Genomic DNA, 15,737 nt, shown 5'->3' with positions numbered 1-15,737 from the left:
AGAAAAGGGAGCATACGGCATATGTGTATTTGGAAATTTGACAATTTTTCCAGCTATGACACGAATTTGAGTCCGGAGATAGAAAGAGTAAATTCAAGAGGTTTCGAACAATGTGTAAAAGCATCTTAATCCATTTAAATTTGAGTCTCAAGATAGGAGGAGTAAATTTAAGAGGACTCGAATAATGTGCGGAAGTATCTTAACCCCGGCCCGCCTAATTGGTCCTAGACGAAGCTTAGCTTCCTAAGGGTGAAAAGGTACCTCACACGCTCAAGAAACATTCCTGGCATTTGCAACTATTCCATCCTTATCCAAAACGAACCTACATAAAGCTGATATGAAGGTTGATTCCCCCCCATTGCTGAGCTTGTACAGTATACTAAGTTTCATAATAAAGCAGTCGTCGTCGTTATTATCATTTTATTATTGTTAATGTAGTATAAACAATTGAAAATGATGGGAAGTAAAGATAAATCTAGAGAAGAAATTGAGTTAAGTCAAATCTAAGCTATCAAAAATGAAGTAAACCAAGTAGGTTTTTAACCTCAAACTTCAACGAAGATTATTTCACGAGACTTCGTAGACTCCCCAAGCCTTGTCATAAACATTCGACGCTCTCTCTTTTTTGTTAAGATCACATGTTCAAGATTACTCCATATTGGATAAAATCACCATTTTAATAATAGTCTAGATAAATACCAATAAATCCATAATGAAATTTATAGATGTGATGCATATAGGGAAAATTCACTTTGAAGTGACTATTTCTTAGATACATAAGTCGTGATAGTTTATTTTAACCACTAATCGAGGGAGTGAGTGAATCTGAGGGTGAGTTTCTTGCAAATCATTTAATTAATTATAATTGTGTTCATTTATATGGTATTCGTCCTTAGGAAAGATTAAAGTAAAAGGTGAGAGCCATAACATTATTCTAATGAAAGAATTTTTCATTCTAAGATTGTTTGTCTCCTTCTGGGTTATAGGCTTGACCATGGGGCTTGCCTAGCATGAGTTTCTCTTATCACTCTATTATACGAGGAGAGGCTATCTTGTTTGGGCCAAGTTGGGAAGAATTTGTTAATGTTGGTGATTTAGGGTGCGTTTGGACTTGCTTTTTGAAGGAGTTTTGGATATCCAAAGCCCATTTAGCTAAATATTGGGTGTTAGGTTAAATTTTTAAAACTCACATTAGGGAAATGTTTGCCTTTGAAAGGCTAAAAGCCTAAAAGCCTAAAGCAAGGTCCTAAGCTGCCTCGGGCGGAAGGCTTCTTAGGGTTAAGTATAAAAATTTTGGTCCAAAATTATCCCTACTCAATTTTTATTTTTCCATTTTTGCCCTCATGATTCATTATTCATCTTCTTCTCTGTTGAGTTGTGCGGTGTGGTTGTGATGGGTCGACAATGGGCTAGAGAGAGGTCGACGAGATTGTAGCCAACTGTCATAGGGTAGTCGTGCAACCTTGGTGAGCAGTGATGACCTAGATCTAGATTGCCGGAGGTTGCGTGACCTAGATCTAGGTCATCGAAGGTTGTGCGAACTTCTGCAATAGCCAAGACCTAGATCTGGGTCTTGGTGAGGTTGTGCGAACTCTTAGTGACCCAAATCTGGGTCGCCACGACCTCCATGAAGGGCTTTTTGAGGTCATGCGACCAAAACGCCCTTGTTGGAGGTCGCATGAGCCAAGGTGGCCCTCGCCAGTTGTCTTTGAGGGCTACTTGAGGTCTTGCAATCGAAATATGTCAACCTCAAATGTCGGCCGTCAGCAACATATTTCGATTGCAGCGGCCACTAGCCCTCGTTGGCCAACCTTTTTATTTTCCTTTCGATGATTTTTTTTCTTTTTTCATCACAAAAGTTCTTTGTAAATATAATCCCTCAAAAGATACATCACAATTGACTTTTAGATTAAAATTTAATAAACACAATTTATATTTTGGAAAATTCCCTTTTAACTTAAAATCCTTTATATTTTCTCAAGAACTTTCCTCAAAAGTCTAATCAAACACATCCTGACTCACTTACTTTTTGAGCAATAATTTCCGAGTTTATATATTCGGAGAATAGGAACAAGAGGAATGGAATCACAAACTCGCATATTTTTCAACATTTAGAGTAAAATCGAAATCTATCATTCTAATGCTCATATGAAATTGATCAAATCTTCAAATACTATATTCTATTCCTCATTTAAAGTGTCCAATTTCTCTCACACGCATAAGCTTGTGATCTCTACCAGAAAATTTAATGAAATTCGATACGAACTTTCCCATATACTTTGACATATACCGGCATCGAAGCACATACAATTTGCATCCGAATAAAGAGAAAGAAGGATATGAATCTACTCTTGTTTTAGCAGATCTTTATGATCTTTCAATTAAAGTAAAGATAAACGATAAAGATGACATTTCTTTTTCGCAACGTTTTCCAATGAGTCGACCTTAAAGTGCCATGAAAATCCCTCGCTCGACAAGCTTCGCCGATTTTATGCACTCGCCATAGTCGGACAAAACGCGAAGGGGATGAGGCACGCACGAACGCACGCTGACATTCCCTCCCGCCGTCTCTTTCGAAGCCCTCGATGTATATATTCCGTCTTCGATTTTTCGAGATATGATAGGGACGGAGAAGAGGATAGCGGCGACGCTCTGGTCAATCCTGGGTATCTTTTTCTTGATCTTTCTTGATCTTCTTGGCTATGCAGATCAAGAATGTGAGCCGCGATCCGCGGGGGAGTCAAAAGGATATCGCATCACGGACCAAGATTTTGCGATCTCTAGATTTTGGCGTACAGATTCAAACTTACTTCCTCAAGATCACGCTGTATCTGAGGCTGCTAATCGACATCGTGCCCTTATTCCTCCGTCCCGCTTATCCGTATCTTTCGGTGCACTTTGGATTAATCTAATAATAAAAAACGGTTTCTTAATTGAAAATGAGTGTAAACACGGAGTGGTTCGTGTCAGTTTCGAGTTGATTGTTGTCCTGTGTTTGAGTCATGCCTGCAAATTAAACGCCGTAAGCTGCCATGGTAAAATGGTTTTAACCCTCGATTTTCTCTAGGCCCTGATCTTGAAAAGAATCCCTTTTTTAAGCATCTACGTATCAAGTTGCTTCGTCCTACATAGCCTTACCTTATCTATCTTCCCTCCAAACCCTAAAAAGTCTATGAAGCTTTTCCCAATATTCGTTCAAACAGCAGATTGGACTGACGTTCGATGAATGCACGTGGGGATCACTATCGCATCAAGCGCGAATTTTCAATACAAGAAGTGTGTCTTGTGGAACTACGGCTTGATTCTGCCGACCTACATCACAAGTAGTTTAATTCTTCTTTCTTGCGGGAAGAAAACTTTCCGTGAAAGCAATCGAGCCGTCGCGCATAATCTAGAAACAAAGTCATCCAACCCTTTTACACGGGGAGGCTTGTTAGTGATGGGTATCCCGAGAGATTCGCCGAAAACATACTTACCACCAATGTTTCAACGCATCGATCACATATTATAAAACAAAACAAGACATCCGTTAACAGCGGAGCCCTCGGTCCATGGAATTCACCCATCATTTTTAGTCAAAAAGCTTTCGGAACACGGCACTGAATGCTCCCATAACTGAAAAGCTAGGTGAGAAACCTGCACAGAGAGGACCTCCTGTTCATGCTCCTGAGCACACAATTTATTAAGGGCCACGCATATGACTCCAACAGGACAAATTTGACCAAAGTGCCGTATGGGACATTTATATCTCGCCATCACGTCATTTTCCAATGACATTCATTTCCCCCATGTCCTTGTCTGTATCAAGCGCATAACGCATTACAAATTCCGGAACAAATTATTGAAATGCATTGAAGCTTTCCTTGGTGAAAGAATCTGTATATAAACACAATTTCCTAGACCACATTAAATTTTCCTTTTCCTCCCACTGCTTTTATAACTAAGGTGTAATAGATGATCCGTGTGCTTCTTGCATTTACATTAATCTTTTACGGGGAAGACAGTGCTTTCGGGCGAGGAACTCTCGTTTTTACTGTTGATCACCACTAGATCGAAACAACTTGTTTTGAGATATTTGTGCTAACATTTTAATATTAAGATACGAATCTTTTTTTAACAAGTGCTTCTTTCAACTTAAGTGGGTTGTTATTGAAATTTTTATTGGATCTTATAAATGACATTAAAGGACTTTAATTCTTTGATCTATGATGAGCGTTAGAGAATCCGCCGCGTAGCTATCTTATTTGACAAGTATTGATAAACGAGTGTCGTGAATCTCCTTTAAAGATGACCAATCTCGATGTAAATGGTCATCTTGGAAAATGATTCCAAACCCTCTTTTTCTTTGATTCAAAATATGCCACGAGCAACAACATGCGATATAGGTCAAACACAGTGACGAATCACGCTTAGGCAAATCAGTGGTCGGGAACCCAACATGTCCACTTGGAGGAAGGCAATGCGCACACGTGGAGATAATATGATGCCGATGTCTATGCACCGGATTCATGCAAGCCGGCTTCATTTGAACCACTATGCCATGCCGATCTCACATGAAGTCCCGCATTGTTCGATGATTGAGACGGGTTGGGTTTGCATGTTTTGGATGCATGCATTGATTTCGGAAACGAGAATCGAATTGAATGAGAGCACATGGGAACGTCACCCTCGTCCCCATTTCAACCGCCCAATCTATATAAGTAGCTTCGAACGTAGACCGTTTTCATCACCAATCTCTCTCTCTCCCCCCCTCCTCGCCCTGCAATCTTCACGTGCCGTCTCTGAGCAGTTGCTAGTTATCCGTTTGTTTCTCTCCTGCAAATCTTATCCGCTGCCCCCTCCTTTTCTGGATCTTCGAGTCTGTCTCTCTCTGCGTGTGTTTTTCTGTCACGGCCTTGTGTCTACCCAACACAAACCCAAATCTAATCTTAAAATTCTCGTTTTTTTGAACCGAAGGAGTAGTAGTTTTGTTCGTTGTGTCGAGTGTTTAGAGGGGTCGTTTTTTGGTTTTTCTGACCGAGCTCTGTTGAGTCAAGTCGAGAGAATAATGGAAAAGAGCAGGAGGCAAGTGGGCAACTCTTCTTCTTCCTCACCTAACAACACCAACGCTAGCAACAGTTTGGATCATCTCTTTGGTCCCAAAGACTCATTTTCTCCTTCTTCCGGGAGCTTCGGCTCTATTTTCCCTCCACCGTCCACGGTAACTCTCTCTCTCTCTCTCTCTCTAGAAGGGTTTTAGCGATGAGCCATAGAATTGAGTGCCTCTCTCTCTCTCTCTAAGAGTTTTAAGGAGGAGCCATAAAAACTAGAGTGCTTTAATGTGGCGGCTATGATGCTCTAGATTCACATGAACTCGGAGTTTGATAAGGATGGTCGTGGCAGAGTCGCACCAGTATCTATTAAAAATATGCGTCGTTCATAAGAATTTTTACTTTTGAACCTCTTCCTTGGTATGCAAAGCTAAAGTGATCCAATCTTCCAACATGTTCCCTAGGAATCAACCTTAGACTAAGCTTGGATGCGAGCGATCTGAGTTGCAGTGCTGATCTTTCCAGTGTTGTCTTTGACCGAGCTGTCCTTTATTACGTTTGATGCATGATTAGGATCTTTATGTATACTTTATTCTAGTCTAATGATGTCTGTATTTAGTTCTAGAGATAATATGTTCATGGAATAAATGCTGATTACTTGGTTCTCCTTATGTTTCCTCCTAAATTATCAGGTCCTAGGGAGGACTAACAACCATTCTCGTTCCGAGACATTTATGGGCTCCCCCAGAAACCCGGATTCGGGAAATCAAGCCAGCGGTTGCAAATATGAAAATCCAGGTCTGTCAAGCACAGCACAGCTACCAAAATAACAAAGTTTTTGGAGTCTTCAATTGTCATTCTACTTCTTTTAATCATGTAAGAAATTGTGCGCATGGTTTGAATTAGCCCAATTAATTCACATCGGCGGGATTGCATGTACTAAAATATTCGTAAGACGGTTTTATCGTGTGAATATCAAGACAAGTCGCTATGCTTGTGCACGAATCATTTGTTCTGCTGTGATATCAGGCATGGTGTCGTTATTGACTCGATGGTAAACATCGGCCTTCTTCTTTGTTTGACCTTTCTCATTTGTTCTCATGTCCTTTATATTCCTCATCCATTTTGGCCAACTTAGGAGCGAGTACAGGTCAAAGCTTTAAGGTTGATGGGAATAATGCAACTAGCAAGGCCAAGAGTGTCATATACCAGAGTGAAGCAGCTGAGCCATGCTATCTGAGCTCATCCATCTACTATGGTGGACAAGAGAATTATTCCCCAAGAACCACCGCTAGGACCGCCGAATCTCACTCCACGGTAAGAAACTAATTCCTCCTTTTGCTTTTCATCCGATGCATAGCATTGATGCTTGCTGGATATGAAACTTATTCTTGGCATGCTATTCTTGGCATGCTTTTCTAAATTTTTGTTTTTGATCTTTCAGTTCAAGAAAGATGGTGTCGAGGATGAATCGAACGGAAGCAACTTGGACAGTGCTTCAAGAGGAAATTGGTGGCAGGGTCTGTAAATGTTCATCATCTCCTTAACCAGGATTTTTTTATAAAAAATTTCTGAAGAGTTTATATTTTTCTGGTTTGATTTAGAAAGAAAACCTAATTTCTCTGTGAAATTTGGCAATTTCAGGGTCGCTCTACTACTGAGGCGTTCCTCTTTCACCATATATAACCCGTATGCTGACTGCCCTAAGCCGGTAAGCCTTTTCTTTTAATACATCCGTGCACCTGTTTTTTAGTTAATTAATTTGGGTTTTGTTTCTTTTCTGAAAAATGCTATTTTTCTCGTCAATAAATTTCTTCAATTAGCTTCTAGACTCAGTCAAGCACATATATTACTGTGAGCCCTGTACTCCAATGCTCAGTTGGAGAAAGAAGTTTTTGATCATGACAATATTCTGCCTTGTGTGTTAGAACATACATTTTTATATCAAATCTGAGCACAAGGGAAAAAGCTATTGACTGCATGCTAGAGAACATTGATATGATCGGCGAAACGACACAGTTGGTACTCCTAATACAGCGATGACAGATTTGACATTGCCTCTTTCCTTTTTAGTTTTTAAGACAGCGAGTTAGATAGACTGACTCATGCAGTCGTAGCTAACGCTTATCAGCGCAAATATGTACCAGGCACGACACTACGTTTATATTTATGTGGGTGGTCAACACAGAATGAGAATTAATCTGAAGTTTTGTTGCAGGAACAACAGACTCTAATCAGAATATGAAGGCGTAGAGTAATGAAGTAGAGGAGTAAAGTATGATTGCCAAACGGGACTTGTGGCTTGATGCGATCTTTTTTGTCTCAGCAAGTGAAGTTTCCGATGTCTATCTGATATGATGACAATCAATAAATCTTATGCAAGTTTCGCTGTACTGTGCTATTAAAGGAGAGACCTGTTAACTTCTCCCGTCGATCTAACCATGTGACCGGGAAACTCTCACTTTGCTTTTCAATGAATTGTTGGATTGTCCAAAATCGAAAAGTGCAGCAAGGTGCTACTGCATTACGAGCGCATTCTGGGCGCGATATTCTCCGGCATACGAACATGATTAGCATCAGGAGCTGCTCCACAAAGTTATATACTTGCACAAAAACTTACAAAGCCTCTCTAATAGAGGATTTTTCATAAGCAGTTGGACAGCTTCTAATGTTCTAAATTCTAATCTGTGAAGTGAATCCTCTCGACGTAGGAGGTAATGTGAAACATTGAGATCATTGACACATTAATAACGCCAAATCAAAATTTAATGGAGCTCAATTAGTCAACAAGTTGCGTATGCTGATAGGCGACATGTCGAGCTTTAATCGATCGTCACTACCTTATGTCCTAATGTCATAAATTGCCTGGTAAAAGTTAAATCTATGGCGAAGGTGTGGTGGCAATGGCGGGCGACGGCTCAAGCAGGAAGAAGATAGAGAGTCGTGCGCTTGTTGCTGTGTTTCTTTGGAAGGAAGAAGGAAAGTAAACTGGGAAATAAAGCGGGACCGCGTAATTGACATTGCGGTGAGGTGCCAACCTCTTTAGAGAATGACATTAATTAGACGCTATCTGCGCAAGCTAATCTAACGTACTAGTAACAAAATGTAAGGGAAAAAGCAAAATAATCTTGAGTATTTTTCTCTTATACTAATATTGATTTCACTAATTAAAATGGTCATGCTGCAAAAGTGAAGCTCGTTGAAAGAAATTGTTCTCCTTAAATTAAGCAGAAATAAAGGGATTTGATGCACATGAAAATTTCACCATATGTTTTCTACCAAAAAAAATAAAATTTCACCATATGTTTTTTTTTTTTTTTTTTTGGTGACCTAGGAACCTAGCAGGAGAATTACCAAAAAGTCTAAAACCTATTGCAATTGTGCTAATTGTGGCCACCATGGGTGTGGTAAATTTCAATTTTTTTTTGGCCAATTTTTTTTTTTGTCAGTCATAGATATTTTGCAATTATGTCAATTAATTTCATCTAGTCAATTTTGGTTAATAAGGGCTAAGTGGACATTGGTTTTCATGTTGATGTTGATGTGGATAAATTTTAATAATATTTTATTATGTTTTTTTTTGAATTTTTGAATTTGTATTTTCTCTTCTTTTTCTTTTTTCCTAGAGCTGGGCAAGAGTCGTTCAAATTGGCTAAATAGACTGAATTGGCACATTTGTAAAATGTTTAGGACTGAAATGGCAAAAGAATATGTTTAGGACTGAATTGACATTATTGTAATTGATTTAGGACTTTTTTGATAATTTTTTCATTCCTAGCTATAATGTGGTGTGATCGAACAATCACAATATCCAAGTTATGAATGTGAAAGAATATGGAAATTTGTTTTATAATTTATGTTTGCCAAATCGAGATGTAAAAGTAGCCATCCTTTTCATAGAAGTCATGCGACAATCATGTAAGAATATCGGGTTAAGATAACGGCAGCTTAATCAATCAATCTGCATAAGTGAAACTAATGGATGATCCTGCAGCAAATATATTATCTTGTGAAACAAAAATCTATCTCGATATGCTTAATTCACCCGTGAAATACATCGTTATGGGCAATCTGAATAGTGCTCCCATCGCCACGAAAAATGACAGCAGCCGATCCCATGCCTCGAAGTAACCAACGAAGCTGCAGAAGCTCAGATTCGGGGTCAAGCTCAGATTCGGGGTCAGCAAGAGCATGGCGATCGGCCTCGGCACTAGGCCGTAAACCATTGTCTGCGTCTTGCACCCTAGGAGAAGAGGGGATTTATTTATTTATTTATTTTTTGTCAAGAGGAGAAGAGGGGATTTAACCAGGAAGAATTTAGTGCCTTGTGGTGGAGCGTAGGCCTGTGAAATCACTAGCCCAATCATCTACGCAAACGCTCGAATTTGTTCGTGTATGATCACTCCCCAGCATATCTTAACTCATTAATTATGGGCTTCAGCTTTAAGCCCGTTTCGGTACCCAATAATAGAAAAAGCTATACCACCACAGATGAGGCACTCATCCAGCAGCCGATTGGCTTCTTTTGCCGACGACTTTGTAGCAATAATCGGGGTACCTCTAAAGGTTCGAAAACAGAGAGTGGCCGACCTTATAATGTATGGTATGGAGTGCCATTAAAAAACAGGTAGGCAGGAATCGATCAACCACGTCGGAGGCTTTACCGTGAGAATGCAAAGGTGAACACAACAACCTACCTAGCTAGCAATTCTTGCAATGAGAATTAAGATATCTTTTGGGAACGAAGGGATTTATAATAAAACAGAAGTTGTGAAGGCACAGATAAAAGCTCTAGCGCCCTGCTCTGCGCGTTACATACAGATTAGCATTCATAAACTGAAGCACGGTTCAATGAACCAAAAAAATAAAAAAAAATACAGTTCTTCTTACTAATACATCTTGCAGTACAAATTTACAGACTGTGAAATGTTACAACAAAATGATATTAAGCACGTTGAGTGAAATACAAGCTAATAAAAGAATGCCAAGAAGCACCGATTGCAAAAACAAAAGGCGTTTCAAGGAATCAAGAAGGTTTATTCGACAGGTGGAGCAAAGCTCCCCTCAAATCAGTATTCGTGGTACGGCATACTTACTCCACGGAAAAATAAAGCAACGAGATCGGTTGCCTCTGAATATGTGCAACTCTTCATTTCGTTGCGCTGCACTGTTTCCACTTTAGTTCGCAGTTCCTCATCCACCATAGAAACTTTAAACAGCATCAAGCAAACTCTGGATTGAGCGCTATAGCCTCCTGATATATCATGTCCTTCATCTGCTCTTCTCCCAAGGGCTGTTGCTCAAACTCAAAAGAAAATGGTTGTCGGCACACAGGTTCATCAGCTATGTCGTGTAATCTCGTAAGATAAGGATGGGCTAGTGCTTCTTCAACTGCCAAAAGATGAGTTGACCCATAAGTGCTTAATTTAACAGAAGAAGTATTGAAGGTAGATCTGCTGTAAAAAAGTTCTTTGATTGAAATCTTGCCTCCTTAAAATCATGTAATAGATCATGATAGAGCTTAAACAGGCAAAAACCCTACGAATGCTAAGTTTTTGTCCTTGAAACACAGAATCAACACATTGCATAAAATAAGTAAAGCAAACTTAGGAATGAACTTAAACATACTCGTGCTTCCCTATCTGTTTGAACAAACCAAATGGATGGATGGACCATTCAACAGCACTTTATATGAATGTAAAATTCTGTCACTGTTGACCAGGATCACTTTGTTTGATATGGCTGTCTCTCACTCCAGACACCAACCATTATTAACATAATCCAATTTCCCTTAACTAGGCCAAGCTTCGATAATCTGGTTGGGTTATGGGATGGACATCGCACTATCTAAGGTGAATGTTCAAGTTCCTTGCATATCAGAATTGGCAGAGGCTGAGAATAGAGGTGAGAAACACGAACATTACCTGTGATTCTCTTTGTTGGGTCAAATGTCAACATCTTCTCAACCAGATCGATGGCCAAAGGGTGAACATGAGGAAAAACACTAGCCAATGGTTGACGGGGATGCTGAGGAAGCTGTCTTATGTATCGGCGTGCATCCTCATTTCGCACAAACCCAAGATCGGCATCAGCTGGTGTACCAAGAAGCTGAAAAATCGGAAAGCAAAACAATAGTTCAGTCATTTGAATAAGACAACACAGAGTTATGATTGCTATATTTGCGTTATTTTACATGAAAGAATGCTGAAAAGAAAGGAGAGAAAGTAGCTCCTTGCTGTTAAAAAACATATAATTTTCCGACTTCCTTTTCTATTCAAATCAGCGGAGTAGCTAAAAAGCAAATTGTGATAGTTCTGGGAATTGATCCTGAAAGACATTGCATCTTCAAGGAAGGCACTCCAAACCATTATATAACGCTGTTTGACATTTTCTAGCGTCTACATTCTCCATTTAGTGGGATAAGGCTTAGTTGTTGTGGTCGTGGTTGTTGCACATGCATTTGAAGATGCACCAATGTTGTGTATTCTTACTTTCATGGTGTTATTCAGCCATAGTGAACCTAAACATGAAAGTACTCCAAATTGTATTAGTGAATATGAATGTTTTTTTTACCTCTACAAGCAAACGCATCTGATGCACATGATCCCTCCCAGGGAACAAAGGCTTTCTGTTCATAAGCTCCATAAATATGCAACCAACAGACCACACATCTATAGCAGCAGTATAATCTGAAGAGTTCAACAGCAATTCTGGTGCCCTGTACCATCTGGTGACCACATATTCAGTCATAAATTCATTTTCTGCAGTTGGCCGTGCCAGGCCAAAGTCAATGATCTTCAGGTCACAATTGGCATTCAGCAAAAGATTGCTGGGTTTCAAGTCTCTATGAATAACATTCGCAGAGTGGATATACTTCAGTCCACGTAGAATCTGATACAAGAAGTACTGCAAAAAAAAGGAACACATAGTTTTAAGACTTTTCAACCTTTCAAAATCTAATTAAGAAACTTAGTCAACGCCCAGAACATAGGCAGGGGCTACTAGCATGTTGTGAAGACTAATACCTGACAGTGCTCTTCTGACAAGCCTTGGTTTGAACGAATAATTTGGTGAAGATCAGTGTCCATGAGTTCCATAGCAATGTAGACATCAGTAAATTCTCGCCGTAGGGGAGGAGGAATCACATCTCTAATGCCAATAACCTATTTTCATGCATAAAAATCCACCATTTAACCACTGTTGCTACCGCAAAGAACAAATTTGTAATTTTAATATCTCAATTGAAGACTACATGTGATTGGCCTAGTCATCCAATACAGTTCCAATCAATGCGTTGACCCACTCCATAATTGAGACCCCACAACGTATTATCCCGCCCACAGGATGCCGCAAGACTAACGATAATAACTCATCGCCAAACTACTATTCTTGAGCACGTTTCAATTATGGAATCTGGATAATAGCCCAAAGGGCCAGTCCTCGCAAACCCGAAATTGTTAAACAGTATCATCTTGATTAGCTGTACATGAAATAATTAACTTACAACAGTTTAATTCGGATTTTTAATCCTAAACCGACAACTATGATACTATTTAAAACCATAATTGTCCTGTTATGGCAGATAAGCATGGGCTTGAATTATTACTGTAAGGGAGCTTGATTAAGTTACTGTACGGAAACATCCGCTCGATTGCAATCAGCTGATCTTCAACAAGCGAACCGCTTGCTTCGATACGAGAAGCAATCGAAATTTCAGAGTTGTTCAAGAAAAACAAAAAAAATCAGCGCCAATCGGTCTCAACGAGAGAGAGACAAACTCACGTTCTCGTGGTCCAGATGGCGGAGCAGCTTGATCTCGCGGAGCGTCCGCTTGGCGTCCATGTGGTTGTCGAACGCGTTCGCTATCTTCTTGATCGCCACCATCTCGTTCGTCTCCGAGTTCAGAACAGAGCTGGACCACATCCAAAACAGCGGGAGAAATCCGTTAAAAAAAGCAAAAAAAGAAAAGAAAAGAAAAGAAAAAACCGAAACCGAACCGAAAAACACACGCGGAGTCTACCGACGGCGATGACGTACCAGACGATGCCGTACGCGCCGCGGCCGATCGGCATGATCGGCGGCCGGTACTTGGCCGTGATCTCGAAGTGGTTGCCGAAGATGTTGTACTGGATGAACTGGCCGCCGTGGGTCGGGACCGCCGGGAAGTCGCTGAACTGGCCGTTCTGAGCTGCGGCGTCAGCCATGACCTCTAACCTCCTCAGCGCTCTCTCTCTCTCTCTCTCTCTCTTCTCTTCTATCCTCTCTCTTCACTTTCTCTCTCTAGAAACGTAATGGCGATGGAGATCGTTGTGGAGCGGGTGGAGGGAGAGTTTAAGTAATGAAGCGACCATCTGGTTCGGAGAGGTGCGGACGAAGGAAGGAGGGGCGAAAACGGGCGAGGACGCGTCCCGGGTGGGGGGAGGGAATCGATCGGAGGGCCGACGTTCCAGCCGCCTGGGATCGACGGCCCACATTCGATTCGATCCTTTCCGGCGGGCCCCACGCACACTCTTCCTTTTTTCTTTTTTTTTTTGAATAAATTAAATTAGCTTGAAGCAGCAATTTGATATTATTATAATAATGATAATCAGGGGCCGAAAGTACTGTGGGGTGGAGGCAGATGGAACACGAGCTTTGACCTCGGCTTCCATTATTTTAATTTCGTAAATTTGTGATCCATACATAAAGATATATGTATATGTATAATTTTATATGGTTTTATATATAATAAATTATATGATTTGATCCTTTCTTTGGTGTTTGGCGAGTCATCGTCTCAAAAACGTATCTCAAATCCAGATTTCTTCTCTTGTCGTTTCTTTTTTATTTTATTTTATATAAATATCTTGCTTGAGAATATCTAATCACTGTTGTAGCATCATGTCGTCCGAAATTAGTCTCTTTCATTCTGTTAAAATATTCAAATTCGTCTTTGCAGGTTTTCACTTATGAATCTTCTTATGGGTCTTACACCTTATTTTTTATTTGATGAAAAATGCCTAGAATTTTTCAAGATATATAGACCATCATATGTCATAATTTATAACTTACCTTCCATTTTCAAATTTTTGGAAGGAAAGTAAAAGATTGGTAATCATTATGCACCATATGTAATGTATACACTTAACTCTAATATAAAAAGGGTCATGTAAGGACCAGTTCGGTTCACTTTATCGGTTGATACTTTGGTTGCTATAATGAACTCTCCAAAGTAGGGTTAGACTGGTTGGTATATATGCTCACAAGAGAGAAATGAATAGCAACTCATGACCTTGCCCTTAGGACTTAAGAAGTATCTCTAAGCAAAAATCAAGTCCTGAACTATGTCAAAACCTTGAGAACAATCAATTCAATACCGAAACTTTACTTCAAACCTTCCACTTTTGATTTTTTTCCCTATTAAGATCGTCCATTCAAGTGAATCTAACTAATTTCTTAGGATTCCTAAAGTAACACCAAGTTAGAGTTCTTGGCACCCAAGTCACATTACCGGCTACATGTTAAAGGCCATGGAACTCGAATATCCATCCATCCAAAAATTTTTAGTACTAAAATATATGAAGCCTCAGTGGCTTTGACATTGAAATGATCATTTTGCCCTCTAGCCCCGGCTATCTCATTAACCTTTCTTAAACCTTGGCTTCTCAATTCATTTCATTCGCCAAATGAGAATCTATTTCATCATTTTGCAAAACTAGCGTGGGAGGATCCTACTTAGTACTTACTAGCACGTGGAAAGGGAAGCCAGTGAAGATGCTCTCTTGAGGGGCGGTCAACAGTCAACGGTCAACGGGCTCCGGTGAGACTGGTGGATGGGCTGGCTGGCTAGAGTCCCCATGTGCAAGAGATTACAGGAAGGGGGTACAGATAGTGTTCCATACGTCACGTTCCGGCACTAGTTGGAATGCCTTTTTGCGGGGCCGAAACTTCTGACCGGGTAAGAGGTTTAAAAAATGCTTTGGGAAAGGGGCATGACTATTCATACCAAAGGGGTTATATCCATTGATAAGTTGTGAAGAGTTTACCCATAGATAATCTCTTAACCATCCCATCAAATAAGTGGAAGATTCATTAAACTGTGAAACGTTACCCTGCCATAATGTGATGTGTTTCCAATGCCAATAAAAAGTAACCCACCCAATGGTATTTAACATCCAGAAAACTGCCAAATAAAATGCGTCCCACCTCATACGGCTCATCGTTCAATTCTTGTGGTGTCCCATTTTTTTTCCTCAGGTTAACCAAAAGCAAAAGAGGTTAATTCCATGAGTTTCAAACTTGAATTTTTATTAATAATAAAAAAGAATCCTTTTTTTTTTAGTTTTATCTTTTCTCCCACCTTCAGAAGAATAAAGCATAGGCATTTCCACTATTGCTAGAATTTTCTCAAAGGTAACTATCTCGGTTTCATAGAGAAATTGATATAGAATCTTCGAAAAAGTCTTTTCTTCATTTCAACTTAGAATTGATTCACAACAATTCTTTCCTTTTTCATATAAAAAATTCGCGTCGTCATTAATCATTTGAGATAGTATTCAGTACGTATACGTATATACATAGGTTTATCCTTTCCCTTTCTCGAGTTTCGAGAAAAAGATTCCTTTACCAACGCAACGTGGTCAACTCTATTTGTTAGAACAGCTCCCATTGAGTAAATTAGAGGGGGGAGGAGAGCATGAAGCTTCCGCATTTAATAGTTAAGACCGT

The 15,737-nt window shown here is 39.9% G+C and overlaps 2 protein-coding genes across 3 annotated transcripts; one reads left to right on the top strand and one right to left on the bottom strand.

The window, feature by feature from the left end:
• The first annotated feature begins 4,714 nt into the window (after positions 1-4,714).
• On the top strand, positions 4,715-7,526 carry LOC104421701. 2 transcript variants are annotated; one of them, XM_010033756.3, is made up of 6 exons: positions 4,715-5,200; positions 5,723-5,828; positions 6,169-6,347; positions 6,475-6,550; positions 6,675-6,741; positions 7,258-7,526. In XM_010033756.3, exons 1-5 carry the CDS (start codon positions 5,048-5,050, stop codon positions 6,689-6,691), a joined length of 531 nt encoding a protein of 176 aa, XP_010032058.1. In that variant the 5' UTR covers positions 4,715-5,047; the 3' UTR covers positions 6,692-6,741; positions 7,258-7,526. The 2 variants fall into 2 exon arrangements, with proteins under 2 accessions (XP_010032058.1, XP_010032057.1); XM_010033755.3 differs by having other exon boundaries at positions 4,717-5,200; positions 7,249-7,526.
• Positions 7,527-9,820: 2,294 nt separating this feature from the next.
• LOC104421700 (mitogen-activated protein kinase 3) lies at positions 9,821-13,375 on the bottom strand. Its single transcript, XM_010033754.3, has 6 exons — positions 13,068-13,375; positions 12,813-12,942; positions 12,056-12,193; positions 11,604-11,936; positions 10,955-11,138; positions 9,821-10,421 (listed from the first exon to the last, which is right to left on the bottom strand). Exons 1-6 carry the CDS (start codon positions 13,232-13,234, stop codon positions 10,252-10,254), a joined length of 1,122 nt encoding a protein of 373 aa, XP_010032056.1. The 5' UTR covers positions 13,235-13,375; the 3' UTR covers positions 9,821-10,251.
• Between the last annotated feature and the right edge of the window lie 2,362 nt (positions 13,376-15,737).

Source organism: Eucalyptus grandis, chromosome 10, assembly GCF_016545825.1.
Source record: "Eucalyptus grandis isolate ANBG69807.140 chromosome 10, ASM1654582v1, whole genome shotgun sequence".
NCBI lineage: Eukaryota > Viridiplantae > Streptophyta > Magnoliopsida > Myrtales > Myrtaceae > Eucalyptus > Eucalyptus grandis.
Note: the sequence above shows the minus strand (reverse complement) of the source record. Positions and strands in the feature narration are given on the sequence as shown.